Raw genomic sequence first — 27,633 nt, 5'->3', positions numbered from 1 at the left:
CCAGGCCGACACTCTACCACTGAGCCAACCGGCCTGGGCGGTCCTTTACATTCTTTGTTATGTTTATTCCTAGATACTTTATTTTTTTGTTGCAATTGTGAAGGGGATTATTTTTTTGAGTTCATTTTCTACTATTTCATTGTTGGCATATAGAAAGGCTATGGACTTTTTTATGTTAATTTTGTATCCTGCGACCTTACTGTATTGGGTTATTGTTTCTAGTAATCTTTTTGTGGAGTGTTTGGGGTTTTCGATATATAGGATCATATCGTCTGCAAAAAGTGATACCTTTACTTCTTCTTTTCCGATATGGATGCCTTTTATTTCTTTCTTTTGTCTGATTGCTCTGGCCAGAACTTCTAGCTGCACGTTAAATAAGAGTGGAGAGAGAGGACAACCCTGTCTTGTTCCTGATTTAAGATGGAAAGTCCTCAGTTTTATGCCATTTAATATGATGTTTGCTAATGGTTTATCATATATGGCCTTTATCATGTTGAGATATTTTCCTTCTATACCCATTTTGTTGAGTGTCTTAAACATAAAGTTGTGTTGAATTTTATCAAATGCCTTTTCTGCATCTATTGATAAGATCCTGTGGTTTTTGTTCTTTGTTTTGTTGATATGGTGTATTACATTAACCATTTTATGTATTGAGATTCTGGGATGAATCCCACTTGATTATGATGTATTATTTTTTTAATATGTTGTTGTATTCGATTTACCAGTATTTAGTATTTTAGCATCTGTATTCATTAGAGATATTGGTCTGTAATTTTCTTTTTTTGTGCCATCCTTGCCAGGTTTCGGTATGAGGGTTATGTTGGCCTCATAAAGTGTGTTTGGAAGTATTGCTTCTTCTTCAATTTTTTGGAAGACTTTGAGTAGAATAGGAACCAAGTCTTCTTTGAATGTTTGATAGAATTCGCTAGTATAACCGTCTGGGCCTGGACTTTTATTTTTGGGGAGGTTTTTAATGGGTTTTTTTATTTCCTCCCTGCTAATTGGTCTGTTTAGGCTTTCTGCTTCTTCATGACTCAGTCTAGGAAGGTTGTATTGTTCTAGGAATTTATCCATTTCTTCTAGATTGTTGAATTTGGTGACATATAGTTTTTTTGTAGTATTCTACAATAATTCTTTGTATATCTATGATATCTGTGATGATTTCTCCTCTTTCATTTTGGATTTTGTTTATATGAGTTCTTTCTCTTTTTTCCTTGGTGAGTCTTGCCAAGGGTTTGTCAATTTTGTTGATCTTTTCAAAGACACAGCTCCTTGTTTTGTTAATTTTTTTCTATAATTTTTCAGTTCTCTATTTCATTTATTTCTGCTCTGATTTTTATTATTTTCTTTCTTCAGTTGGTTTAGGATTGTCTTTGTTATTCTTTTTCTAGTTCCTTAATGTGTGAAGTTAAGTGATTCACTTGGGCTCTCTCTTGTTTGTTCATATAGGCCTGAAGTGATATGAACTTCCCTCTTATTACTGCTTTTGCTGCATCCCAGAGATTCTGATATGTCCTATTGTCATTTTCATTTGTATATATCTTTTGATCTCTGCGCTTATTTCTTCTTTGACCCGTTCATTTCTTAAAAGTATGTTGTTTAGTTTCCACATTTTTATGGGTTTTCTTCTCTATTTTTTGCAGTTGAATTCTAGTTTCAAGGCTGTATGATTAGAAAATATGCTTGGTACAATTTCAATTTTTCTGATTTTGCTGATGTTATTTTTGTGGCCCAACATATGGTCAATTCTTGAGAATGTTCCATGTACACTAGAGAAAAATGTATACTCTGTCGCTTTGGGATGAAGTGTCCTGTAGATGTCTATCATATCCAGGTGCTCTAATGTTTCATTTAAGGCCAATATATCTTTATTGATTTTCTGTTTGGATGAACGATCTAGAGCCATCAGCAGTGTATTGAGATCTCCAAGTATGATTGTATTTTTGTCAGTTTTTGTTTATAGGTCAATAAGTAGCTGTCTTATATATTTTGGTGCTCCTTGGTTTGGTGCATATATATTAAGGATTGTTGTGTCTTCTTGATTCAGTATCCCCTTAATCATTATAAAATGACCATTTTTGTCTCTGAGTACTTTTTCTGTCTTGTAGTCAGCATTATTAGATATGAGTAATGCTACACCTGCTTTTTTTTAGATGTTATTTGCTTGGAGTATTGTTTTCCAGCCTTTCACTTTGAATTTGTTTTTATCCTTGTTGCTTAGATGTGTTTCTTGTAGGCAGCATACAGGTGGATTTTCTTTTTTAATCCATTCTGCTACTCTGTGTCTTTTTATTGATGAGTTTAATCCATTTACATTTAGTGTAGTTATTGACACTTGTGGGTCAATATTGCCATTTTATAAATTGCTTTCTGTTAGTTTTATATCTTGTTTGATTCTTCTCTTTTGTTTTTCTATCATTTGTTTTTGTTTGTTTGTATTCCATACTTCTTTCCTCTGTTGCTACCTTTTTTAAGTCATGTGCTTCTGTGGTGGTTTTTTCAAGGGTGGTTACCATTAAGTAATGAAAAGGGTACCTACCATATTCATTGTAGTACCCTATCTTATGAGTGTTTCTGCACTTCATCGTTCTTTGCCTCTGTTAATCTCCATCCTCTCCCCTTTTTTTGCTTTTGTTGTCACAGTTTAAGTTTGGTTTTATTGTGTTCTTGGTAGAGCTTTTACTTGTGGTTTTGTTTTGTTTTGTTCTTTGAATCTGGTTGGAAAACCCCCTTTAGTATTTCCTGGAGTGGGGGTTTTCTGATGATAAATTCCCTCATCTTTTCTGTATTTGTGAATGTTTTTATTTCTCCTTCGTATTTGAAGGATAACTTTGATGGGTATAGTATTCGTGGCTGAAAGTTTCTCTCTTTCAGGGCTTTAAATATTGGGGTCTACTCTCTTCTAGATTGTAGAGTTTCTGCTGAGAAATCTGATGATAATCTAATAGGCTTTCCTTTATATGTTGTATTCTTCTTTTCCCTGGCTGCCTTGAGAATTTTTTCTTTGTCGTTGGTTTGTGCCATTTTCATTATGCTATGCCTTGGAGTAGTTTTGTTGTGGTTAAGAAAACTCGGTATTCTGTTTGCTTCTTGAATTTGAGGCTTTAGTTCTTTCCACAGGCTTGGGAAGTTCTCGTCTATTATTTGTTTGAATATATTCTCCATTCTATTTTCTCTCTTCTCCCTCTGATATACCTATTATTCTTATGTTATTCTTTTTTGATGGAGTCAAGACAATTCCTGTAGGGCTTTCTCATTTTTTTTAATTTTTGAGTCTCTCTCTTCTTCTTCTCTCTGTTGTGCCTGAAGTTGCTTGTCTTCTATGTCACTAATTCTACCTTCTATCTGGCCTGTTCTATTAGCTAAGCTTGTTACCTCGTTTTTCAGTTCATCAATTGAGTTTTTCATCTCTGTTTGATTTGTTTTTATAGTTCCAATTTCCTTGGTAATATATTCTTCGTGTTCGTTGAGTTGTTTTCTGAGCTCTCTAAATTGCCTTTCTGTGTTTTCTTGTATATCTCTGAGTATTTTTAGGATTTCTATTTTAAATTGTCATTTAGCTCTAAGGTTTCCAATATATTAAATTTTTTCTCCATAGATTTTTCCACATCTATCTGTGCTACTTCTCTATCTTTTGTATCCATGATATTCAATTTCCTTTTTCTTAATGGCATCTGAGGGTGGTCTTGTTAATAGCACTAATGACAATTAATAAAGAATAAAAAATAGGCCCTGGCTGGTTGGCTCAGCGGTAGAGCGTCGGCCTGGCGTGCGGGGGACCCGGGTTCGATTTCCGGCCAGGGCACATAGGAGAAGCACCCATTTGCTTCTCCACCCCACCCCCTCCTTCCTCTCTGTCTCTCTCTTCCCCTCCCGCAGCCAAGGCTCCATTGGAGCAGGGGTGGCCCAGGTGCTGGGGATGGCTCCTTGGCTGCTGCCCCAGGCGCTAGAGTGGCTGTGGTCGCGGCAGAGCGATGCCCCGGAGGGGCAGAGCATTGCCCCCTGGTGGGCAGAGCATCGCCCCTGGTGTGCGTGCCGGGTGGATCCCGGTCGGGCGCATGCGGGAGTCTGTCTGACTGTCTCTCCCTGTTTCCAGCTTCAGAAAAATACAAAAAAAAAAAAAGAATAAAAAGTAAAGAAGGCCTGACCTGTGGTGGTGCAGTGGATAAAGCGTCGACCTGGAAATGCTGAGGTCACTGGTTCGAAACCCTGGGCTTGCCCGGTCAAGGCACATATGGGAGTTGATGCTTCAAGCTCCTCCCCCTTCTCTCTGTCTTTCTCTCCTCTCTCTCCCTCTCTGTCTCTCTCTCTCCCTCTCTCTCTCCTCTCTAAAAATGAATAAATTTAAAAAATAAATAAATTAATTAAATAAAAAAATTAAAAAAAAAGTAAAGAAAAAAATTTGGAGGAAAAAAACACACAAAAAAACCCCAATAATAACTTATTATTTTTCTCCCCCTTTTTTTTTCTTCTCTTCCCCTCCTCTCCCCTCCTCCTTAGGAAAATATCGTGATGAACTGTGAATTATATTATGCTAAATGGAACAAAAAAACTGCCTATAATGGAGGGCCTGAGTTGGGGGGAAGTGTTCAAGGGACTAAAAAGGAAGTAGGGACCCACAAAATGTAAAAAAGGAAAAAATTTGGGTCAAATATAAAATGATTTGCTTGTAAGTGATGGTTGACTAAGAGATATAATGAGAGGGATAAGAGGGAAACAGGAAAATGGAAAAAAATAACTATTGTATTAAGTGGAGCAAAAACTAAATAGAATGGAGATCCTGGGTTGGGAGGAATGCTAATGAGTTAAAAAGCAAAATAAAAAGCACCCAAAATGCCACAAAAAAAACAAAACTTGAGTCCCAAATTAAATAATTTGTTTGTGATTGAGGATTGAATGAGAGAAAAAGTAAAAGGAGAAAAGAAGAAACTAATAGAGAGGGAGAAATAAGAAAAAGGGGAAAAGGAAAAGAAGAAGAAAAAAACAAAAAGAGGGAGAGAGAGAGAGTTAAGGGTTTTGGAGTGTAACCTTCATGGAGAGTAAAGAAGAAGAAAAGAAATAAAATGTAACACTTATGGGTAGTGTAGTTCAAGAAGAGGACAGAATAAGATGGGCAGAGAATAAAAGGACCAAGGTGGAGGAAATAGAAATAATAATAATAAAGGCAAGAAGATGAAAGAAACAAAAAAATAGTGGAGCAAGTTATAAAGTCTGTGGATTTTTCTTGATTTTGAGAGGTTAACTTCTTCCTTTTTCTTTCCTCTCCCTCTTCCTGGTCGGTGACTCTGTACCCCAGGCTCTGCCCCTGTGGCAGGCTTAGGTAGAGATTTGCAGTTGATGAGACTCTATGGCAATGTCATATATTTGGCTTCAGTCTCGTTGGTAGTCAAGGCTTGTTAGCATTTGCAGGCTCCGACAATGAGAGAGTCCGTTTTCCTGGAACCTCTCTCCTAGTTTCTCCTTCCTGAATTATCAGCCTGATGATCCAGCTATGAGGCTGCCGCTGCCTCTGCCTGGGGAGTAAGAGGCTCAAAGAGCTGGCAAATCCCCACTCTATCCCCACTCAACGCAGGGCTCTGGGTAAGGCTCTGGCAGTCAGAGCTGCCAGCGTAATCAGGCGGGGCTGGGAGCCAGTTGCTCTCAAGGTGACTTTCTATGAGCCTCCAGGCCTGTTCAGCACGCCTAGCACTCTGTGGGACCACTCTCCCCAGGCTTTTTGTACTTTGTAACCTGTTTTGGCTGGGAAGAAGATGCCCTAGTCGCTGACTGCACTACAGGAGGTCCCAACATCTGCCAAGGCCCTCTTTTTAATGTATATCCCTGAGTATGAAAGCTCTGCCAATCAGAAATTTCCCCCACCCCTTTAGCAAGAGGCACTAAAAAATATCACGTCTCTTGTCTTAGATCGCTGAAATGAGAGAGATCTTGTCAACTAGAGCCGCATAGGTCAGTTGGGAGGTGAGCAGACTGTGGGTTAAGCTAATTTCATCGATTGGATCCGCCCATCTGCTACAGAAAGGACTGCAAGCTGCCCGCATGCCCCTCCCCCGATGCTTGATTGTTAGCTTGAGTGGCTGGGGGAGGCGCCCCACCCGCCTAGAGAAGCTCGGGCGTAGGGAAGTTCACTTTCGTGCACTCCCCGCCGCCACTGGCAGCTGCTGCCCGAGGCGCGGGCGGTTGGGATTCTCTCAGTGCGCGGCAGTTGCTCACGGCGCGTGCATTTGCTTGCATGGGCTGACTCACTACAGGCACACTTTTTCCTCAGCTTGAACGAATGTCCGTGCCGCAGCCTAGCCTCCTCCACACCCTTAGCCACCCCCAACTCTCAGTTCCAAGTGAAAGCAGCCTTTGCTCAGGTTAGTGAGGAAGGCAGAGTGTTTTTTGTCCGACTTAATTCCTTCAGGGTTGATTATATATTTAGTCAATTTTTTGCTCGACCCTGCCTTCGCCTTCAGTGTGTGGAACTTCTGGACACTCCAAGGATAGATTTTTCTGTCTCTGGTTGATGAACTTGTTGAAATTTTGGGGAGGTTCGTCAGTCGCACTCCTCACAGCGCCATTTCTCTGACGTCACTCTGCTTTTAGATTTATATATTGAAAATCACAAATTTGAGTATTTCCCATCCTAATCAAATACTGTACCATCACTTTAGCTTTCTTCATTTTTATGTTTATAATTCTCTTCTCCAAGAGTGAGAAACTGGCTCTTAATCATCCCCAATATGTTTACTTATTTACGCCATCCTTTTCACAACCAGTCTTCCAGCCCTGCCTAGCCATCACCCAATTCAGGTCTTTTTTTCACTCAAGGCTCCACCCTGCCAGGTCATATGCTATATACTGTACTAGTTGCCTTCCCTGCCTTGGCCCTGACCTCTGCTAAATGGCCTACACTTAGACCTACCTCCTGGATTGTATTATATATACATTTACTAAAAATACCAAAATAATAGTACACTCACATGCAATTGTAAGCAATAATATAGAAAAATCCCATTTATCCTTTACTCAGTTTCCACGAGTACTAACATCTTACACTATACTAAAACTACATATAATATCATAGCTAGGATATTGACATTGTTACAGTCTAGATGTAGTTCAGTTCCATCACTACAAGGATCATTCCTGTTGCCCTTGTATAGCCAAACTTACTTATACCCATGATTCTGGCCCCTGACAACCATTAATTTGTTCCCCATTTCTGTAATATTATTATTCCAAGAATATTATGTAAATGAAATGATTCAACATACAATTTTTTAAGTTTGGCCTTTTTAACTTAGCCTAGTTCCCTTGAATTTTATTCAGGTTGTTGTGTATATCTACTGTGTTTTGGTTTTTTTTCCATGAGAAGAGGGGAGTTAGACTTCCACAAGTGCCCTGACTGAGATCCACCAAGCAACCTGTCTAGGGCCAATGCTCAAATACTGAGCTATTTTTAGCACCTGAGGCTGATGTGCTCAGACCAGTTGAGGTATCCTGAGTGCCTGGGGCCACATGTGAATCAATTGAGCTACTGGCTGTGGGAGGGGAAGAGAGAAAGAAGGAGAAGAAGGAGGGAAAGAGAAATAGATGGTCACTTCTCCTGTGTGCCTTAACTGGGAGTCGAACCTGGGACATCCAGATGCCAGGCCTATGCTCTATCCACTGAGCCACCGACCAGGGCCTGCAGTGTATTTCTTTTTATTGCTGAGTAGCATTCCCAAGTATCGATATACCATAGGGGTTCATCCATTCACTCATTGAACATCTGGGTTGTTTCCATTTTGGTATGTTATTATGAATAAAGCTGTTCTGAACATGCAAGTATAGGTTTTTATGTGAGCATGAGTGGTATCATGACTGAGATAAATGGCCCAGTGTGTACCTCCTAGGTCAGTGGTCGGCAAACCACGGCTCACGAGCCACATGTGGCTCTTTGGCCCCTTGAGTGTGGCTCTTCCACAAAATACCACATGCAGGTGCTATCTCGATAAGGAATGTACCTACCTATGTAGTTTAAGTTTAAAAAGTTTGGCTCTCAAAAGAAATTTCAATCGTTGTACTGTTGATATTTGGCTCTGTTGACTAATGAGTTTGCTGACCACTGTCTTAGGTCATAGGGTTGTTGCATGTTTAGTTTTATATGAAACTGCCAAGCTATCTTCCAGAATGGCTGTACCATCCCCACCAGCAATGTATGAGTAGTCAAATTTCTCTGCATCCTCACCAGTGTTAGATGTTGCCACTATTTATTTTAGGCATTCTAGTAGGTGTCTTGTGTTATTTGATTGTGGTTTGCTAAACTCATTTAGATCTAAGAGGTTTGGGGAGAGTCCTTGGGATTTCCTATGTAAATAATCACATCTGCAAATAAGAATGCTTTTGTTTCTTTCCTTTGCAATATGTATGCTATTATTTCTTTTTCTTATCTTATTGTAGTGGCCCAGAACTTGTACTGAGAGAATAAAAGTCATGAGAGCAGACACCCTTGCCTACAACCTGATCTGAGGGAGAAAGCATGCAGTTCTTCACCTTTTAATATGATGTTAAGTTTTCCATAGATGCTCTAGACAGGGGTCTCAAACTCGCGGCCCGCCCACCAATTTTGTTCCGCCCGCAGACTAATCAAACTTCGTGGATTAGTCTGCCGGCCAGTCTGCGGCCGCACAAAATTGGTGGGCGGGCCGCGAGTTTGAGACCCCTGCTCTAGAATGAGTTGAATTAATTGCCCTTTCTTGTTAACTTGCTGAAGTTTTTTTAATCATGAGTATGTGTTGGAATTTTTCAGGTGCTTTTTCTATGTCAATTGATATAATCATATGATTTTTTTTTTTTTAGCCTTGTTGATATGGTGGATATATCATGATTTTTTTTAATGTTCCTACATTCTTATATGCCTGCAGTAAATCACATCTGCTAATGGAATATGATTCTTTTTATACATTGCCAGATTTTGGTTTGCTAATATTTTGTTGAGAATTTTGTGCTTAGTTCTAAAAAGACATTGGATTACAGTTTTTTTTGTGTGTGTGTGCTGTTTTTGTCTGCTTTTGGTGAAGGAGTGATCCTAGCCTCAAAGTAGGGGTTGGAAATGTTCCATCCTCTTCTATTTTCTGGAAGAGATTGTGTGAAATTGGTGTTTATTCTTTAAATGTCGGGTACCGTTTTCCAGGATCTCAGCAGTAGTCTTTTGCCCAAGGAGGCTGCAGATTTTTTGTTTAGTCGCACAGTATTTTCTTTTTTTTTTTTTTTTTTTTTTTTTTTTTATTTTTCCGAAGCTGGAAATGGGGAGAGACAGTCAGACAGACTCCTGCATGCGCCAACCGGGATCCACCCGGCACGCCCACCAGGGGGCGATGCTCTGCCCCTCCGGGGCGTCGCTCTGTTGCGACCAGAGCCACTCTAGCGCCTGGGGCAGAGGCCAAGGAGCCATCCCCAGCGCCTGGGCCATCCCTTGCCCGGGCCATCCCTTGCTCCAATGGAGCCTTGGCTGCGGGAGGGGAAGAGAGGAAGGAGAGGGGGAGGGGTGGAGAAGCAGATGGGCGCTTGAATCAAACCCGGGCCCCCTTGCACGCCAGGCCGATGCTCTACCACTGAGCCAACCGGCCAGGGCCGCACAGTATTTTCAAGTAATGTCCATTACTTTCCTGCCCTGAGTGAGTACCTTGTATCAATCTGTCAGGTTAGAACAAACAAAATTATTTGTTCCCTCTGGAAGTTCCCACACTGGAAATTCGGGCTGCCATTGTCAAGAGTGCTTCCAAGCTGGGGAGGGGGTGGGGCAAGGACAAGTGAAAGTGTTGCCTTTTTCTTGATTCAGTATTTGCTTAGTTGTTGTACTTTGTTCCCCCCCCCAGAGTTCTGACAAAGTTGATTCTGATAGCTTTTGATTGTTTTTGATGTTACTGTTGGTAGGATGAGCCTTTGAAGCTGTCTACTCCTCTGCCCTACTGACTTCATTCCTTTTATTATTGAAGAATATTTTTGCCAGGTAAAATTTACATATGACAGTTCTTTTCTCTCAAAAAGTTTGAAAAATATTATGCCACTTCTATCTAACCTTCATTCTTTTAGGTGAGAACTGGCTGTCCTTGAGATCGGGCTTTTCCTTTAACTGTTTTCATTTCTCTTTGGTTGCTTTCAAGATTTTTTGTCTTCAGTTTTAACAAGTTTTATTATAATGCATGTTGGCATGGATTTTTGAGGTTGTGTTCTATTTAAGGTTCATTTAGCTTCCTGAGAAAGTAGGTTTAAGTCTTCCCTAAATTTGGGAGATTTTAGCCATTATTTCTTTGAATACATTTTCAGTCCCGCTCTCTCCTCCTTTCCTTCTGGGACTCAACGATATGAATGTTGTCAGGTCTTTACTTAGAGTCCTGTTCATTTTTATTAGTCTGCTTTTCTCTCTGTTGTTCATAGTGTATAATCTCTGTGAATCTGTCCTCATATGCACTACTTATATTCCCTGTCATCTTCATTGTACATACAATTGAGCCCATCCAGAGAGTTTTAAAATTTTGGTTATGTATCTTTTATTGATAGTTCTGTTATTACTGTTTGGTTCTTTTTATTTTATAAGCCCTACTTTTGCTGAGCATTTCTGTTCATTTGTTTTAAGAGAATTGGTTAATTACTTGTTGAATTATTTTTAATTCATCATTTAACTTATCATTTTATCTTTATCAGTTTACCTTTAACTTATCATTTATCTCCGTTTTGATGTCTGTTGATGGTCTTTTCTCATCTTCATTGTGATTTTCTTGGTTCTTGGTGTGACAAGCAATCTATGATTGCATTGTAGCTATTTTAGATTCTATTCTTTTTATTTCAGTTAGTATTCTCCCTGTTGAAGTATAGCTTGAGAACCATGTGAGTGTGCATGCTCAGCTTCCTGTTCATCCTTGTTGACACACACCAACAAAAGTGGAGCACTTATTTACACTGCTTCCTTGCGCATGAATGAGGTAGAACTTCAGCTGCCCGATCAGCTCCCTGACACCTTTGTGGAGAAGGTGGGGTATTGTCTTGCATTTTCTTTTTTTCTTTTTTCTTTTTTTTTCTTTTTTTCTTTCTGAAGCTGGAAATGGGGAGAGACAGTCAGACAGACTCCCGCAAGCGCCTGACCGGGATCCACCCGGCACACTCACCAGGGGCGACACTCTGCCCACCAGGGGGCGATGCTCTGCCGCGACCAGAGCCACTCTAGCGCCTGGGGCAGAGGCCAAGGAGCCATCCCCAGCGCCCGGGCCATCTTTGCTCCAATGGAGCCTTGGCTGCAGGAGGGGAAGAGAGAGACAGAGAGGAAGGAGGGGAGGGGGGTGGAGAAGCAAATGGGCGCTTCTCCTATGTGCCCTGGCCGGGAATTGAACCCGGGTCCCCCGCACGCCAGGCCGATGCTCTACCGCTGAGCCAACCGGCCAGGGCCTGCCTTGCATTTTCATGTTATTTTTGAGTTGGGGTATAAGACCAGCTTCCTGAGTATAAAAAAAATGATGATCAGCTCCCCACTGAGTCCCACTGCCATCTGGGAAAGGGGAAATGAAAGTATGAATCACCCCACATTGTTGCTGCAGGATGTGGCTGAAGCTCATTTTCTTGTGCTCTGTGGACATGGGGTTGGGCTCTTGTCTCCTCGTGTTTACCAGGTGGAGGTGGAGGCTCAGCTCCCCTCTGGGCCCCACTGACACTGGGATCAGTGTGGGGGAAGACAAGACTGCCAACTAGCATGCTTCACATACATATTTTTAAATGCATTTATCAGTTGATGGACATTTTTGGTGTTTCCACTTTTTGGCTATTGTGAATAATGCTGCTTTGAACATTTGTGTACACATTTTTGTGTGGGTATATGTTTTAATTTTGGGGGTGTATACTTAAGAGTAGAACTTTTGGGTTGTATGATAACTTTGTTTATTCATTTGATGAACTTTCAGCTTGTTTTCCTAAGTAGTTTACCATTTTATACTCCCACCAGCAGCTTGTGGGGGCTCTCACGTTTTCATGTCCTCACTGACATTTACATCTAACTTTTTGATCATAGTCCCCTGAGTGGATATGAAGTGGTATCTCATTAGAGAAATGCAGACTGAAACTACAGTGACTAGTGATGTTGAACATCTTTTCATGTGCTTATTGGTTATATTTATATCTTTTTTGGAAAAATATCCATTCAAATCTCTTGCCTATGTTTTTTATTGAGATAAAATTCACTAACCATAAAACTCACCTTATTAAAATATCCAGTGGTTTTTAGTATGTGTTCAAAGTTGTGAAATTATCACCAGAGCATTGTCATCAGATCATAAAGAAATTTTGTAACAATTAGCAACTAACCTTGTTCTCCCTTCTCCCTAGTCCCAGGAAACCACTAATCTACTTTCGTCTGTATAGATTTGCCTGTTCATGACATTTCATATACATAAATAATATAATACATGTGATGTTTTATGACTGCCTTCTTTCATTTAGCATGTTATATTTTCAAGGTTCATGTATGTTCTGGTATGTATAAATACAGTGCTTTATTCTTTGTATTGCTGAATAATATCAATATCGCATTGTATGGATATACCACATTTTGTTTATTCATTTGGATTGATGGACAGTTGGGTTGTTTCTGCTTTTGGCTGCTATAAATAATGCTCTTATGAATTATTGTGTACATATTTTTATGTGGATGGTTTTTTTTGTTTGTTTTTTTTTAGCAAGAGAGAGAGAGAGAGGGAGGGACAGACAGATGGAAGATGAGAAGTATCAACTCATATTTGTGGCACCTTAGTGATTCATTGATTGCTTTCTCATATGTGCCTTGACCGGGGGGCTTTAGTCGAGCCAGTGACCCCTTACTCAAGCCAGTGACCTTGGGCTCCAAGCCAGCGACCTTTGGGCTCAAGCAACCATGGGGTCATGTCTATGATCCCACGCTCAAGCCAGTGACCCTGCACTCAAGCTGGTGAGCCTGTGCTCAAGCCAGCGACCTCAATGTTTTGAACCTGGGTCCTCAGCGTCCAAGGCCGATGTTCTATCTACTGTGCCATCGCTTGATCAGGCATGTGGATATATTTTTAATTTCTCTTTAGAATATACCCAGGAGTAGACTTGCTGAGTTGCATAGTGACTCCATGTTTAACATTTTGAGGAACTACTCAACTGTGATTTTATTTGCATTTCCCTACTGACTAGTGATATTGAAAAATCTTTTCGCTTGTTGGCCATTTGTATATCTTCTTGGGAGAAATGTCTATTTCAAGTCTTTGCCCATTTTTTAATTGGGTTGTTTGTTTATCTTTTTATTGTTGAGTTGTAAGAGTTCTTTATATACTGTGCATATTAGTTTGGTGCATTAACCTTGTGTTTGCCCTCTATGGTTTTCTTCATTTGTTCTTGTGGATTGAATTATCATCTCTGTCACATCCTTACTTTAATACAATTCTATTCCCACCTACTCTTTTGTGCTGTTACTACCATATATATTACATTTCTAAATGTGTACGCCCAATAATATAACATATACATATTGTTTTGTAAGGTCCTTTTCAAATCACTTAGTATAAGAAAGGAGAGGCTCTGGCCAGTTAGCTCTGTTTGTCAGAGCATCATCCTGAAACGACAAGGTTGTGGGTTCAATCCCTGGTTAGGGCACATATGAGAAGCAACCAATGAATGTACAACTAAGTGGAATGATAAATGAATGCTTCTCTCTCTCTCTTTCTCTCTCCCCCCACACTCTTCCTCCCTCCTTGTGTCTCTCTAAAATCAATAAAAAATTTTAAAAATAAAAGAAAGGAGAAAAAAAACACAATTTTATTGTCTTTGTAGTCTGATATAATTATAATCTTTTATGTTATACCGTCTTATAATTTACCAGTATCCTTTCTCTTTTTGTTTGGATTCAACTTAAATATCTTAGGTCACTTGCTTTCAATCTGAAGAACTTCCATTAACATTTATTGCAAGTTGGGTCTGCTAGCAAGAAAGTCCCTGTTTTATGCTTATCTGGAAATGCCTTTATTTCCCCTTCAGTTTTGAAAGATAATATTGTTAGATATAAGATTTTTGGTTAACAGTGTTTAATTTTTCAGGTACTTTTAACATATTATCCCTTTGCTTTTTGGTCTCCATTGAAAAATGAGCTTAAATCTTATTGAGAATTCCTTATACATGGGGAATTATTTTTCTCTTTGTGTGTGCCTTTCAGCATTGTTCCTGTGACCTGACCTGTCTTGGTGTGGATCTCTTTATGTTTATCCTACTTGGACTTCGTTGAATTTCTTGGATGTGTAGATTAATGTTTTTCATCAATATGGGAAGTTTTTGAGCCATTATTTCTTCTAGTATTTTTTCTACTTTTTTTTTTTTTTTTTTTTTTTTTTGCACCTCTCCTTCTGGTACATCTGCTATGTAAATGTTGGTACACTTAGGGGTGTCAAACATTTCTTTGAATCTCAGTCCATTTTTTATTATTTGTTCTCTTTGTTCTTCAGAGTGCATAATCCCTATTAGTCTATCTTCTAGTTCTCTAATTCTTCCTATTGCTGCATCAGATCTGCTAGTGAGACCCTCTAGTGATTTTTTTTCATTATTGTACTTTTCAACTTATGAATTTCCATTTGTTTTTTGTTTCTTGTTTTTTTATTTCTGGCTTTTTTTTTTTTTTTTTTTTTTTTTTTTTTTGGTCATCATAGCTTCCTCTACTTTTTTAAGTATGGTTTTCTTTTTTTTTTTTAACATATTTATAATGGTCACTTTAAAGTACTTGTAACTGTTGTCTGGGTCCTCTCACAGATAGTTTCTAATGATAGATCCCCTCTTCCCAGGCTTGTTTGTATGTGCGTATATGAGTGTTTTGTTTTGTTTTTCTCGTCTATTTCTGTAGAGATTTGACTAGACCATTTTAGTGAGATCTGTTTTCTCTATATTCCAAAGCCTGGTATGATTCCTTTGAGGAAGGGCACAGCCTTAGGCATGCAAACACAGTCACCCTGGTATGACTGTTATAGCAGGGCTCTCTTTCTCTCTCCTTCACTAATCCTTCTTTTAAGCTGTCTCCCTCAGTTGTTGTCACACCCAGTTATTAGGTTTCACTAATTGCCTGCTGGTCATTGTTATTATTTTTGACAAAGTATATGGCTTCACAGCTTGATCCAGTTAAGTTCTGGCAGTGTTGATTTTTGAGGCCAGTCTTTGAGGTTTGTTCTTACCCTATAAGGGCTCTTCTCTGGTTTTTCTAGTAAGCTAGCTGATGTCCAGTTTAGATTGTTGCTTTCATGAATCTAGCAGCCTCTTCTTAATTGCTTAAGACCAGAGGCTCCATTGTTTTTGTGAACACTGTTAGGCTTGAACTATGTTTCAAATAAAGACAGTTTGTTTGGAAAGAGCTTCAGAGTCCTCTGTTTTTAAGGTCTGCCTTTCCCTCTGGGAACAATCTCCTAGGCTTGGCTCTGGAGCTTGTGGAAAGAACAGTGGCTCCTTCTCTTAAGTGATACCCCTGCTTTGTAATCTGAGTGGGGCAGTAGCTTCTGGCCTTTTGGGCTTGCTTTTCTCAGCATGGAATCCCTGACCAAAAAGCAAGTTGGGGTGAGGGCATTTGGGGCCCCGGTATTCTCAGCTTGCCTTTTTGAAAACGGCAAAACATTGCTAAAAGAAATTAAAGTATTTCTGAATAATTGGGAAGACATCCTCTGTTCATGGATTGGAGGACTTAACATTGTTAAGATATCAGTATAACCCAATAGGATCTATAGATTCAGTACAATTCCTATCAGAATCCTGATAACAGATTTTGCAGAAGTAGAGAAATCCACCCCAGAATTCATGTGGAATCTTAAAAGACCCCCAAATAACCAAAATAATCTTGAAAAAGAACAAAGTTAGAGGACCTGCTCCCTGATTTCAAAACTTAATACAAAGCTGCAGTAATCAAAACAGTATGTTTCTAGCATATAGACAGATGTATAAGCCAAAGGAATAAAATAGAGATCCCAGAGAAAACCCTTACATATGTGGCCAAATGCTTTTCAACAAGGGGAGAAGATAGTCTTCCTCAATTGGTGGGGTGACAACCCTGTACACAAATGCAAAAGAGTGATGTCAGACCCTTACCTTATTCCATATACAGAGTTAACTCAAAATGGATCAAAAACCTAAACATAGGAGCTTAAAGCATAAAACTCTTAGAAGAAAGCGTATGGGCAAAGCTTCATGACATTGGTCTTGGCAATGATTTCTTGGATATGATACCAAAAGTATGGGCAACAACAACAAAAAGAAATTGAAATTCATCAAAATTGGAACATTTTATATATCAAAAGACACTATCTAAGCCCTGCTGTTTAGCTCAGTGGTAGAGTGTTAGCCTGGCATATGGAAGTCCCAGGTTCAATTCCCAATCAGGGCACACAGGAAAAGCGACCATCTGCTTCTCTACCCCTCCCTTTCCTCTTCTATCTCTCTCTATCTCTCTCTCCGCCCCCCTCTCTCTTTCTCTCTTCCCTCCCGTCCCCCCACCCCTTTTTCTTCTTGCAGCCATGGCTTAGTTGGAGCAAGTTGGCCCGGGCAGCAACCGAGCAATGGCCCCAGATGGGCAGAACATCGCCCAGTAGGGCTGTGGTCCCCAACCCCCGGGCCGCGGACCAGTACCTGTCCGTGGGCCATTTGGTACCGGTCCACAGAGAAAGAATAAATAACTTATATTATTTCCGTTTTATTTATATTTAAGTCTGAACAATGTTTTATCTTTAAAAAATGACCAGATTCCCTCTGTTACATCCGTCTAAGACTCACTCTTGATGCTTGTCTCGTAAATTCAACAATTATATTTAAAAATACCACAGTTTGTACGCTGGTTGCTTAATTTTATTTTGTGCATTTATCCGTCCCACCCTAAAGGCTGGTCCGTGAAAATATTTTCTGACATTAAACTGGTCCGTGGCCCAAAAAAGGTTGGGGACCACTGCAGTAAGGTGCTTGCTGGGTGGATCCTGGTCCAGGTGCATGCAGAATCTGTCTCTCTGCCTCCCCGCCTCTCACTTAATAAATAATAATAAAATAAAAAGACAATATCTAAAGAATTAAAAGTCAACCTACAGAATGGGAGAAACTATTTGCAAGTCTTATATCTAATAAGGGACTAATATCCAGAATATATATAAAATTACTGACACTCAACCAAAATCAAACAGCCCAGTTCAAAATTTGAATAGACATTTCTATAGACAAGATACACAGATGTTTATAAGTATATGAAAAGATGCTTAGCATTATCAACCACTATGGAAATGTATATCGAAACCACAATGAAATACCACTGTATATCCATTAGGATGGCTATTATTTAAAAAACAACAACACAGAAATAACAAGTATTGGTGACAATGTAGTGAAATTGCAACCCTAATACATTGCTGGTATACAAATGGTACAGCTACTGGGGAAAACATTATGGCAGTTTCTCAAACAATTAAAATGACCATAGGATCCAGCACTTCCACTTCTGGATATATACCAAAAGAACTGAAAACTGATTTGAGCAGATATTTGTACACACATTATCATAGCAGCATTCGCAGCACCAAAAGTTAGAAACAGCTGAATGTTTATCAATAGATGAATGAATGAACAAAATATAAAATGGGATATTATTCAGCCTAGAAAAAAAAGGAAAGAAATTCTGACACATGCTAGATGAACCTTGATGAACCTTGAAGATATTATGCCAAGTGAAATAAGCCTATCTCAAAAAGATAAAAATAATTATGATTCCACTTTCACAAGTTACCTAGAATAGTCACATTAATAGACAGAAAGTAGAGTGGTGGTTGCCAGGGGGCTGGGCAAGGGAGAAGTGGGGAGTTAGTGTTTAACGGATACAGAGTTTCCCGTTCAGTCTGGGGTGATATTCTGGAGATGGGTGGTGGTAATAGTTGCACAACAGTGTGCATGTACTACATGCATGGAGCTGTACACTTAAAAATGGTTAAAATAGTAAATTTTATGTTATGTATATTTCACCACAATTAACAAAGGAAAAAGTAAGGGACTTTCTCTTCCTCTTCTTTTTCCTCCTCTTCCTGAACAATTCAGTTCAAAAGCCACTGGGCAAGGCAGTGAAAAGTAGGCACCTACAATGAGGGTAGTCAAGCTGCAGTGCTGGAGGGTGGGGCGACTCCATCTGGAGCAGCCCAGCAGTCCTGATACCTGGGCGGGATGATGTCTGCACGAGGGGCTGACCTGACTTGTGTGTTAGAATACTCCAGGTGTCTGAGCTCAGGTAGGGTTGGGAGGTCTCATACATGACAGAGTGGCCGTTCATGGAGTATCAAAACATGGGCAGGGTAAAGAGGCATTTGCACTGGAGGGTGGCAGCAGCACCCTGGCTTGGGGGTTTTACAGTCCAAACGGGGAGAGAGGGTGCACATAGAGGAGGGGGCAGTAGTGATAAGGGAGCCTGGTCAGATAAGTAAATATGGTAAGGATAATGGTAGTAGGATTCTCACAGTCAGAGAAGGGAGTTATTGTTATGGAAAGGGAGGAGATTAGGAGGAAGTCTATGTTTTTGGATTGGAACTGGTAATATCAGGGTGAACTCTGTGCTTTCAATATACCTGCATACATATAGAAACAAGTACAATGTAAATGTGTGATATGTCTATTTGCGTGTATATAGTGCGCATATTCCTTAGCTCTGTTCACTGAGAGGGCCTGCTGGTAACATTACTCTAACAGCACTGAGCACACCTAGCGCCAGACTTGGTTTCTAAATGTTCTACTGCTCTTTACCAGTGAACATGCGGGCTTCTTGGATCTAATCATGAAGAAAGAGACAAATTGAGAGGCATTCTACAAAATTACTGGCCTGTACTTTTTGAAGTCAAGGGCATCAAAGTCAAGGAAAGACTGAGGAGCTTGCTCTAGAGTGAAATAAGTGAAAGAAACAGGATGACTAAACACAGCATTGTATGAATATTGTATGGTACTACTTTACTGTAAGGACTATGGAGGTCATCAGGAAGCTGGAATGAGGTCTGTGGAATAAAGGGCAACTAGTAACATATCAATTGTAATTTTTCTGATTTGGGGGAATTGTAGAGAACATCTTTGTTTATGGGAATGAATGCTGTTGTTTGGAGTAATGGGGCAGCCTGTCTGCAGTTTATTCTCAAATGGTTCAAGAGAAAATATTTTTTTGTGTTGTAACTTTTCTGTAAGTTTGAGGCTGATTAAAAATAAAAAACAAATCTTCTCCAAAAAGTTTTTTAAATTACAACTAAGTGGTTCAACTGTGTTGCATGCAGCTGAGCAGTCAGAGAAGACAGTCCACCTTGAAGCAGAGGCCATCGGAGACTTTAACAAGAGCAGTTTCCAGTGGATGGTGGAGGCAGAGACCAGAGCTAAATAGAGTTTGAGAATGAGACCAGTGACAAATGGAAATGGGAGATGTGGTCAGCTTTTTTAGGAGTTTAGCTGTGGAGGAGAAGGAGGGTCCCTCAGAAGAAGGGGAATCATAGTGAAGGATCTGGAAACAATAATGTATACTAGGGATGTTTGAGCAATGAATATCCTAAATAGGGGAGGTCTTAGAGAAGTTCTGTCTTCATATATTTGAAAACCTAAGACAAATATAATGTGATGGAAAATTATTTGACTTTGGGTGATGGGTACACAACAGAATCAACAGTTCAAATGCTATAGAGATGTTTACCTGAAACCTATGTACTCTTATTGATCAATGTCACCCTGTTAAAGTTAATTTTCTAAATACAATTTAAAAATTAAAAAAAAAAAACCTTGCAAGTCAAAGAGATGCTTTCTTTATTTTTAGAGGGACAGGTTAGAACCAGTGTTTACAGAGAAATGGATTTTTACTTAGCGTTAGAAAACTTGTTGAGCTGCCCAGCAGTTAAATAGTTAGTTGCTGTGTGAGAAGTGAGCTCCTGTCCCAAAAAGTGCAAAAAGAGAGGCTGGAAAGGAAGTTCTAGCCTAGTTCCTGGACCTGACTCCTGTATTGATTGAGGACTGAGACCAGATGGAGTTCCTGCTCCCACCGCATTCTCGGGCCCAAGTTTTAAGTAGGAACTCTTAGCCCTTTCTGAAATCTTGAGTTTAACAGGAAATGACCAGTTCTTAGGGTTCCTTTTGAATTTTGTTGTTTATTGCGCTTATCACAAATGTAGATAATTTCACATTTGCAGTGACCAGTGTCTCATGTGGTTCCTTAAATATTACTCTGGATGGGTGTGAGTAAAAATGTGGGTGGGTCTGATTGGCCACCTACAAACAGACCCGTGGTCACAAAAGTGTGGTGGTGTGGAGGCTGGAGGGCCGTGCCCATCATTGTTATTCTGGGAGGGGCCCTTTGTGCACTGATGACTATAGCGGCTTAAGGGAGTGAGGGTTGCTTATGGGGATTCTCTTTTATATTGTTTTCTCCTTTTTTTCTGGGAGCCTGACTTTTTTTTTTTTTTAGAGACAGCATATTTGGAAGTGAGAAGAGTAGGAGCAGTAATGAGGCAGGGACCCAAAGGTCACTGTCTTGAGCAAGGGGTCACTCACTCTGCTGTAGCTCCCCGGTCAAGGCACATGTGAGGAAGCAATCAATGAACAATTAAGGTGCCGCAACGAAGAATTGATGCTTCTCGTCTCTCTTCCTTCCTGCCTGTCTGTTCCTATCTGTCCCTCTCTCTGACTCTCTCTCTGGCCTTGTATCTCTCAAGTGGAGCTTGCCAGCCAGGCTATTAGACACTGACTGTCTCCTCACTGTTGCTTGTGTTACCCAGCTTCAGTGTCTCTCTGCCACTCACTGAGGCAGGAAGTCCCGGCACTGTCTCCAGCTCCTGACGTCCACTGTCATCTGTCTGCCCCTGCACTGTTTCACACCAGCCTTTGCTCCATTTCTGCAGTCATTGCCCCAGTAGGTCCCTAGTCTTGGGCTCCTGGCCCTGTCTACAAGGCATCATTAACCTGCTCACGGAGACTTGTTCAGAAATGAGTCTGAGTCCCGTGCCAGTAGCAGATGCAGACCCCGTAGTTTGAGCATTTGGGACCTCTGCCATCAGGTTCTGTTGGAGACCAAATAAATAAACATGGTATTTTTACAATCTGGACAGAAGTACTGGGCCCAAATCCCACCTCACCTGCTTAGTTAACAAAGAGCTACACCTGATTCTCATTTATCTCACCCATGTTCTCCGGAGGAGGCTGGAAGCTAGTTTCTTATTGGTGTAAAGTAGATTTGGATGGTATGGTGGGGGTTGTCTTTGAGTTGCCTTGGAAACTTAATTGCACTGCTGATGGACTCCATTTTTTCTATGAATAAAAGTGGACGTGTTTCGGGACGCAGGCACGTTATGGCTAAGGAACAGTAGAGACTGTTTGCCGTGGCGTCCTCCTGAACCTATCTGTATATATGTATCTTTAAGTCCCTGTCTATCATTTATTTGAATTCCGTACCTTTTCCCGTTCGAAGACCCCGTAATAGACTTGTTGTGGCTGGACTGCAACAAGGTTCCAGGTTACCTTCCACGCTGCACCTGTTCTTTTCTCTCCTATAAAGCTTTGGGAGCTGTGCTTCCTGGATTGGTTGCATTTAAAAAATTATTCTCTGTTACTGTATACAAAATAACAAGGACAGGGGGGAGGGGGATGCTGCCCCGTGAGTAGGAACTAGAACACCAAATTGTCTTGACAGGGTGCATCATGTTGGGAGATGGTGGGCATGTTTAAAAGTGCTTGCTTTAAGCATTATTAACTGTTAAAATAAAACGGGGGAAAAAAGAGTCCTATCTGTGGCAGTAGATTGTTTTAGTCTACATATGGCTAAAATACTATTTTGGAGACAGAGACAGAGAGAGGGTGGGGTGGGGTGTGGGAAAGGAGTGCAGCCTGACATTCCCCGGGGAGGAGGCGGACAGTTGGTGGTTGTTCAAGTTTCTGTTCTCTTTCTATTCTTCATCCCCCAGTTACAGCCTCCCCCTCAGCCCTTTCCCTTAAAGAATGTGGTACTTGGTGAAGTTTTCTTTTTGTCTGCCTCTGCTAAGACATTATCCACGCTTTTTTGTCCCTAGTCAAAAAGACACAAAATTGTGTTTTAAATTCTTGAGAAGCTTGACTCCTGTAACTGTCCAACAAAGGCATCACCAAGAAAAGGGTTTTTACATTCTAAAAATAAAAATATACAAGTAAATGCTTTCTGATAAATATATCAGCCCTGCAGATGTCTCCATTTGTTCTATTCAAGTATTTCTTTAATAGTTCTATCAAGGAAACAGATTTTTTTTTTGGTTTTGAAAAATGAAATAGTGTTTTAATAATGTTACAAGCTATCCAGCATGTCCCACTTCATTACAATTAATTTTCTCTCTGCCCTGTTCCAGAGAGGAGTAATAAGAGAATTTTTTCAACATGTTCAGAGAATAGATATGAAAGATATAAAAGAATTTAAACCCTTTAGTATGTGCGTACAAGGCAGTGTTTGCATCATAAAGACATTTTTCTAAATCTATTACAGTATTTTAGATGTTACTTTTTAAGTGGTTAGATCTTTTAAATGTATTTGAAAAGCAAATAGAATAATCGCAATTTAGAAATAATTTATTTAAAATACATGTTATTTCTCTACATTTTTGAACAATCTGTCCTAAACATTTCATTCATGTGGGACTTTGCCTTTGCAACTCTGAGTGGGAATCAGTAGTTTCTTTGTTTGTCACTATGGAAACAAGTCAGCCTATCCTGAATGGCTGTTAGATCATGTAGAATGATGCTCATATCTCAGTAACTTCATCTTGGAGCAAGTTGGTGCTGACATCTCCTAGCTTCCAGCTCTCCCCTTGGGGGCCAGCACCATGCAGGAACCGCCCCGGTGGCTCTGGGCCATGCCCTTCCTCAGCTCCTTCTTACAGGGGCGCAGGCACTCCGCAGACACCACACCACTGCCGCCGCAGGGGCAGGGGCAGGGGCAGGGGCAGCACCGCTCCGCCACCGAGATGCTCTCCTCATCCTCTCTCCAGGTGATGGTAGCTGCGTCCTCTGTCAGCTGTGTCAAGAGAAACCCAGCTTGCCCCAGGAGAAAAAGTAAAAGTTCTTTTCTTCTTAACGATTGCCACACCTTTGAGTTTAAATTTAAGGAATGTGAAGAGGCTGTGCTATGTTTATAGCTTTTTAAATTTGGCAATTCTGCGTTATACTCTACATTCTGTTATGCTAGAAGTTTCAGTGGATAGGTAATAGGAGATAAAATAATTGAATATTTTGTGTTTTTTCATTAAAAATGTAGTTTTTGAATAAACCTCACTCCCTTATAAAAGGTCTACTTTTACAGTGTCTTCCTCTTCGCGCCAGTATGACATATGGAGATTGTATATGAAAACATCCCCTGTATAAAGCGATAGTGCACTTAGATGCGGTGGATATGGCTTTAATCTTGACAGAATGAAGGGTAGTTAGCACCAGCTCCTCGTCTGCAGTCCTGAGATGAAATGGAAGCTGTTCCCAGGTCCTTCACTTTGGAGAGTGGAATTTTGAGTCCCTTCCTTGCATGTTCCAGGCAATTCAGGTCGTCCAACACCAAAGTATACAAAAGTCGGAGAGCGTTTACGGCATGTCATCCCTGGACACATGGCCTGCTCCATGGCGTGCGGGGGCAGAGCGTGCAAGTACGAGAATCCATCCCGCTGGAGTGAACAGGAGCAGGCCATTAAAGGCGTCTACTCGTCCTGGTGAGTGAGCCTTCATTCTGTGGGGGCTCTCACCTGCCGCTCAGTAGGAGAAGGGAATGAGGATGTATGCAGTGCCAGCTGGCAAGAGGCTGTGGAAGAGGAGTATGGGGTTCTGACGTCAGAACATTGCCTCCTCCCCCAGCTCTGCTGCCTGATGAGCTGTGGCCTGTTCATACTACAGGCACTCCGAAGCTCAGTTTTCTTATCTGTGAAATGGAAAGAATAAAACCAACTCCACGGGGTCTTCTTTTTTAACTAAGTGAACTAATACATGTAAATATCTTTAAAGAAAAGATAACTACATTGCTATTGAATTTCAGAAATTACTAGAAGTAATAAAAACGAGCTATAAATTTCAAAAATTATGAGGTACGTACTATGTAGTTTTTAGTTTCACACAGGTAAGCTTTAACCTTGTCTTAATTTTGGTCCTATATTGGAAGGACCCATTTTGACACAATATACTTTCAGTCTGCCTCGGTACAAGCTGTTGGTTCAGTGGACAATAGAAGATGCTGGCATTGTTATGGTATATAAGTATAGTAAACTGTCAAGTATATCTTTTCAATGTAATGATGTCTAAAAAGTTGTGATAAACCAAATACCATTTGAACGCACTTAGAGCAAATTACTGTTTCAAGAATTTTAGCAGTGCCTGACCAAGCAGTGGCGCAGTGGATAGAGCATCAGACTGGGACCTGGAGGACCCAGGTTTGAAACCCTGAGGTCACCAGCTTGAGCATGGCCTCATCTAGTTTGATCAAGGCTCACCAGGTTAAGCCCAAGGTCACTGGCTTGAGCAAGGGGTCTCTCACCCTGCTGTAATCCCCTGGTCAAGGCACATATGAGAAAGCAATCAATGAACAACTAAGGTGCCGGAACAAAGAATTGATGCTTCTCATCTCTCTCCCTTCCTGTCTATTGTCCCTCTCTATCTCTGTCACACACACACACACACACACACACACACACACACACACACACAAAATAAAATAAAATAAAAAATAAAAGTTCTAGTGGTGCATCATTTTATATAGCAAGAATCTGTTTACAGATTAGATATTTGTCAACCAGCTTCTCTTAGCACCTCTACTTTTTCACATTGGATGTGCTGAGTACTTAGATAGTGATATAGTTGGGGGTCCTCTGTTTTCCATAGATGATATTTTAGGCTGTCACTTGCTTTCATAAAGAATGTTGTGAAAATACAAACACTATTCCTGAGGTGTGGTCTGACAAGTAAATTTCTAATAATGAAGCTTAAGGCTACATTAATTTTTTTTAAAAAAAGAAAGGAAGATGACTTTAATTTTAGTAATCACCTTTATTTTATTTTAATAAGATTTTATTTTTATTCATTTTAGAAAGGGAAGAGAGAGAGAGAGAGAGAGAGAGAGAGAGAGAGAGAGAGAAGGAGGCAAGGAGCAGGAAGCATCAATTTTCATATGTTGCCTTGGCCAGGCAAGCCCAGGTTTTTGAACTGGCAGCCTCAGTGTTCCAGGTTAACACTTTATCCACTGTGCCACACATTAATATTTTTGATTTATTGTTGACTAAATCATCTCTTTTTTTAATTGAATTTATTGGGGTGACACTGTTAACATAATTATACCCATTTTAGGTGCCCAGTTCTGTGACACATCTCTGACACTGTACTGTGTGTTCACCCCCCCAAGTCAGGTCTTTGACCGTCATCATTTATCCCCCTTTACCTCCTCCACCTCCCCCACCCCGGGAATCACTACTGTTCATGTTCATGAGTTTTTTCTCTCTACCCCTCCTTTCTTTTTGTCCTTTTTTGCTCAGTCCCTCCACCCAAACCATGTGTTTTTCACCTCTGCTGATTTCTTGTTGCAGCTCTCCTTACCTCATACTAAGTACTATTAAATTTGGGGGTTCCAAAGCTTTGGGTGTTCCTGTTGAATTTCAGACACTACCAGAGGGGGGGAGTTGGTGTCTTTTTGGATTCTGCCCTGGACGTTAAATGTTACCCCTCTCAGGCTCATCTGAGCCACAACTTTCAATGGACTGCCTGATGTACTTTATTACCAGAATACTAATGAGAAATTCAATCAGAATGCAGTGAAGCCAGAGCCCCGATGGAGGACAGCCTTTTGTTGGGTCCCTATCCATTCACACACTCGGTGAACATGCATTTGGCTGCAGGCAAGCACTGTGTAAGCCACTTTTAAATTATTATCTCCATAAAACTCTTTGTGAAGTAGGCATTGGTAATGTCATTTTATTGATGAAGAAAATTGAGGTCCAGAGAAACTAATATACCACACAGCTAGAAAGTAGAAAGACCAGCATTTGAAACCAGGCCCAACTGATTCCAAAGCTTTTATATTTTGCTAAATTGCAATAACTTAGCATTTATTAATAACTGCACGTGGGAATTTTTGCTAAAGACTTTGCATCTGCACCATGTTGAATTCTCAGACCAGCCCTACCGAGGAGGTGTCTTCCTTCCCATTTGACACATAGGTAGGTAAACTGCAGATAGTTTAAGAGCTAGAAATGCCTTCTAGTCAGTCCTCATTTGGTTAATAACCTTTGGACAACTGACCTAGATTGTCACCTTTGCTGCCAGTTGAGGTTTCTCTATCATAAGAGTTCTTGAAAATGCTTTGTTGTAGTTCAAAATACTTATATCCTGGAATTTTTTCCAGAGATGTAAGCTGCTAACATTTCTTAGAGCCCTAATCATAATGCAAAATTGAAGCCAGATTTGTATAAAGAGATTTTTATCTTACAAAGTTACTGAAATCATAGAAAAAATAGTGGCTTAATACCTACTCTCTCAGTCCTTGGAGCTGTAACATTCTAGGCTTTGTGCATCTCACCAGCCCCTCCTTCCATCTGTAGGGTCACTGATAACATTCTGGCAATGGCTCGCCCGTCCACGGAGCTCCTTGAGAAGTACCGAATCATCGAGCAGTTTCAGAGGTAAATGCAACATTGCTCGCACACTTTAATAAGCCCACTCGTGTTTTTTCTTCCATTGCTTTTGACTTCAGTGTTTTTATTCTAACAATACCCATAAGGAACTTATTTCAAATAAGATATTTGAGAATAATTAATAATGTTTCTTAATGCCAAAAGTGGTTACTTTCTTTAAAGAAATGCTAGCTAACTCCTAATATGGCTGATTTTTTTTTCCTTTAAGCCATGGCTTAACAACAGTCATTAACCTGCAGCGGCCCGGTGAGCATGCCAGCTGTGGGAACCCTCTGGAACAAGAAAGTGGATTCACGTACCTTCCTGAAGCTTTCATGGAGGCTGGCAGTAAGTCCTTCCACCCTCCTCTTCATGGGTTACCACGGACAGCACTCAGAGACTTTTGTGTGCTCGGCTCTTAGGTTTAAAGGTGATGGAAATAAATGCTTACTGCATATAGTAGGGCTCCTAAACATGAAGATGAGCTAACTTTGACTTTAAAGAATGTGACCATTTTTCTGTGCTATTGCTGTGGAGAGTGCAGGCTTTCTTTCTCTGTGAGAGGGACCTGGGAGGAGACCCTGTGGGAACGATGGCAACATTAGGTTAGTGCATGCATTAGTCAACATTAACAGTGTGTCAGACCTGCCATCTCACGTTATCCTTGAAGCAGCCCAGTAACGCAGCTGTTTCTGCTTCACACACAAGGCCACACAGGCTAAGCAAGTTGTAGTTTGCCCATGGTCACACAGCTTACCCATGTGAGCAGGATTGGAACCCAGGACTTGCTGGTGCTTTGGTGCTGCACAGCAGTTCTGCCCCTGGGTAGATGTGGGTTCCTTATGTGACAACTCCAGAAGCTCCTTTATCACAGGAGCATTTGGGTGGCATCACACCAAGGAAAGAATCAACCTGTGCAATTTTAGAACTTTTTTTTAAGAAGCTTGTATCTGGCCTTTTTTTCCCAGTGGGTAGAAAATTTGTATGCATCATC

General features: G+C 40.5%; 1 protein-coding gene across 2 annotated transcripts in view; it reads left to right on the top strand.

The window, feature by feature from the left end:
- PTPDC1 (protein tyrosine phosphatase domain containing 1) overlaps nucleotides 1-27,633 on the top strand; it is a 91,942-nt gene that overhangs the window by 44,501 nt on the left and 19,808 nt on the right. For both annotated transcript variants that reach the window (XM_066368348.1, XM_066368347.1), the window contains exons 3-5: nucleotides 23,528-23,699; nucleotides 26,568-26,648; nucleotides 26,869-26,987. In XM_066368348.1, coding sequence (XP_066224445.1) covers nucleotides 23,528-23,699; nucleotides 26,568-26,648; nucleotides 26,869-26,987 — 372 coding nt within the window. The remainder of the gene's footprint in view (nucleotides 1-23,527; nucleotides 23,700-26,567; nucleotides 26,649-26,868; nucleotides 26,988-27,633) is intronic.

The sequence above is a fragment of the Saccopteryx leptura genome, chromosome 2 (genome assembly GCF_036850995.1).
Source record: "Saccopteryx leptura isolate mSacLep1 chromosome 2, mSacLep1_pri_phased_curated, whole genome shotgun sequence".
NCBI lineage: Eukaryota > Metazoa > Chordata > Mammalia > Chiroptera > Emballonuridae > Saccopteryx > Saccopteryx leptura.
Note: the sequence above shows the minus strand (reverse complement) of the source record. Positions and strands in the feature narration are given on the sequence as shown.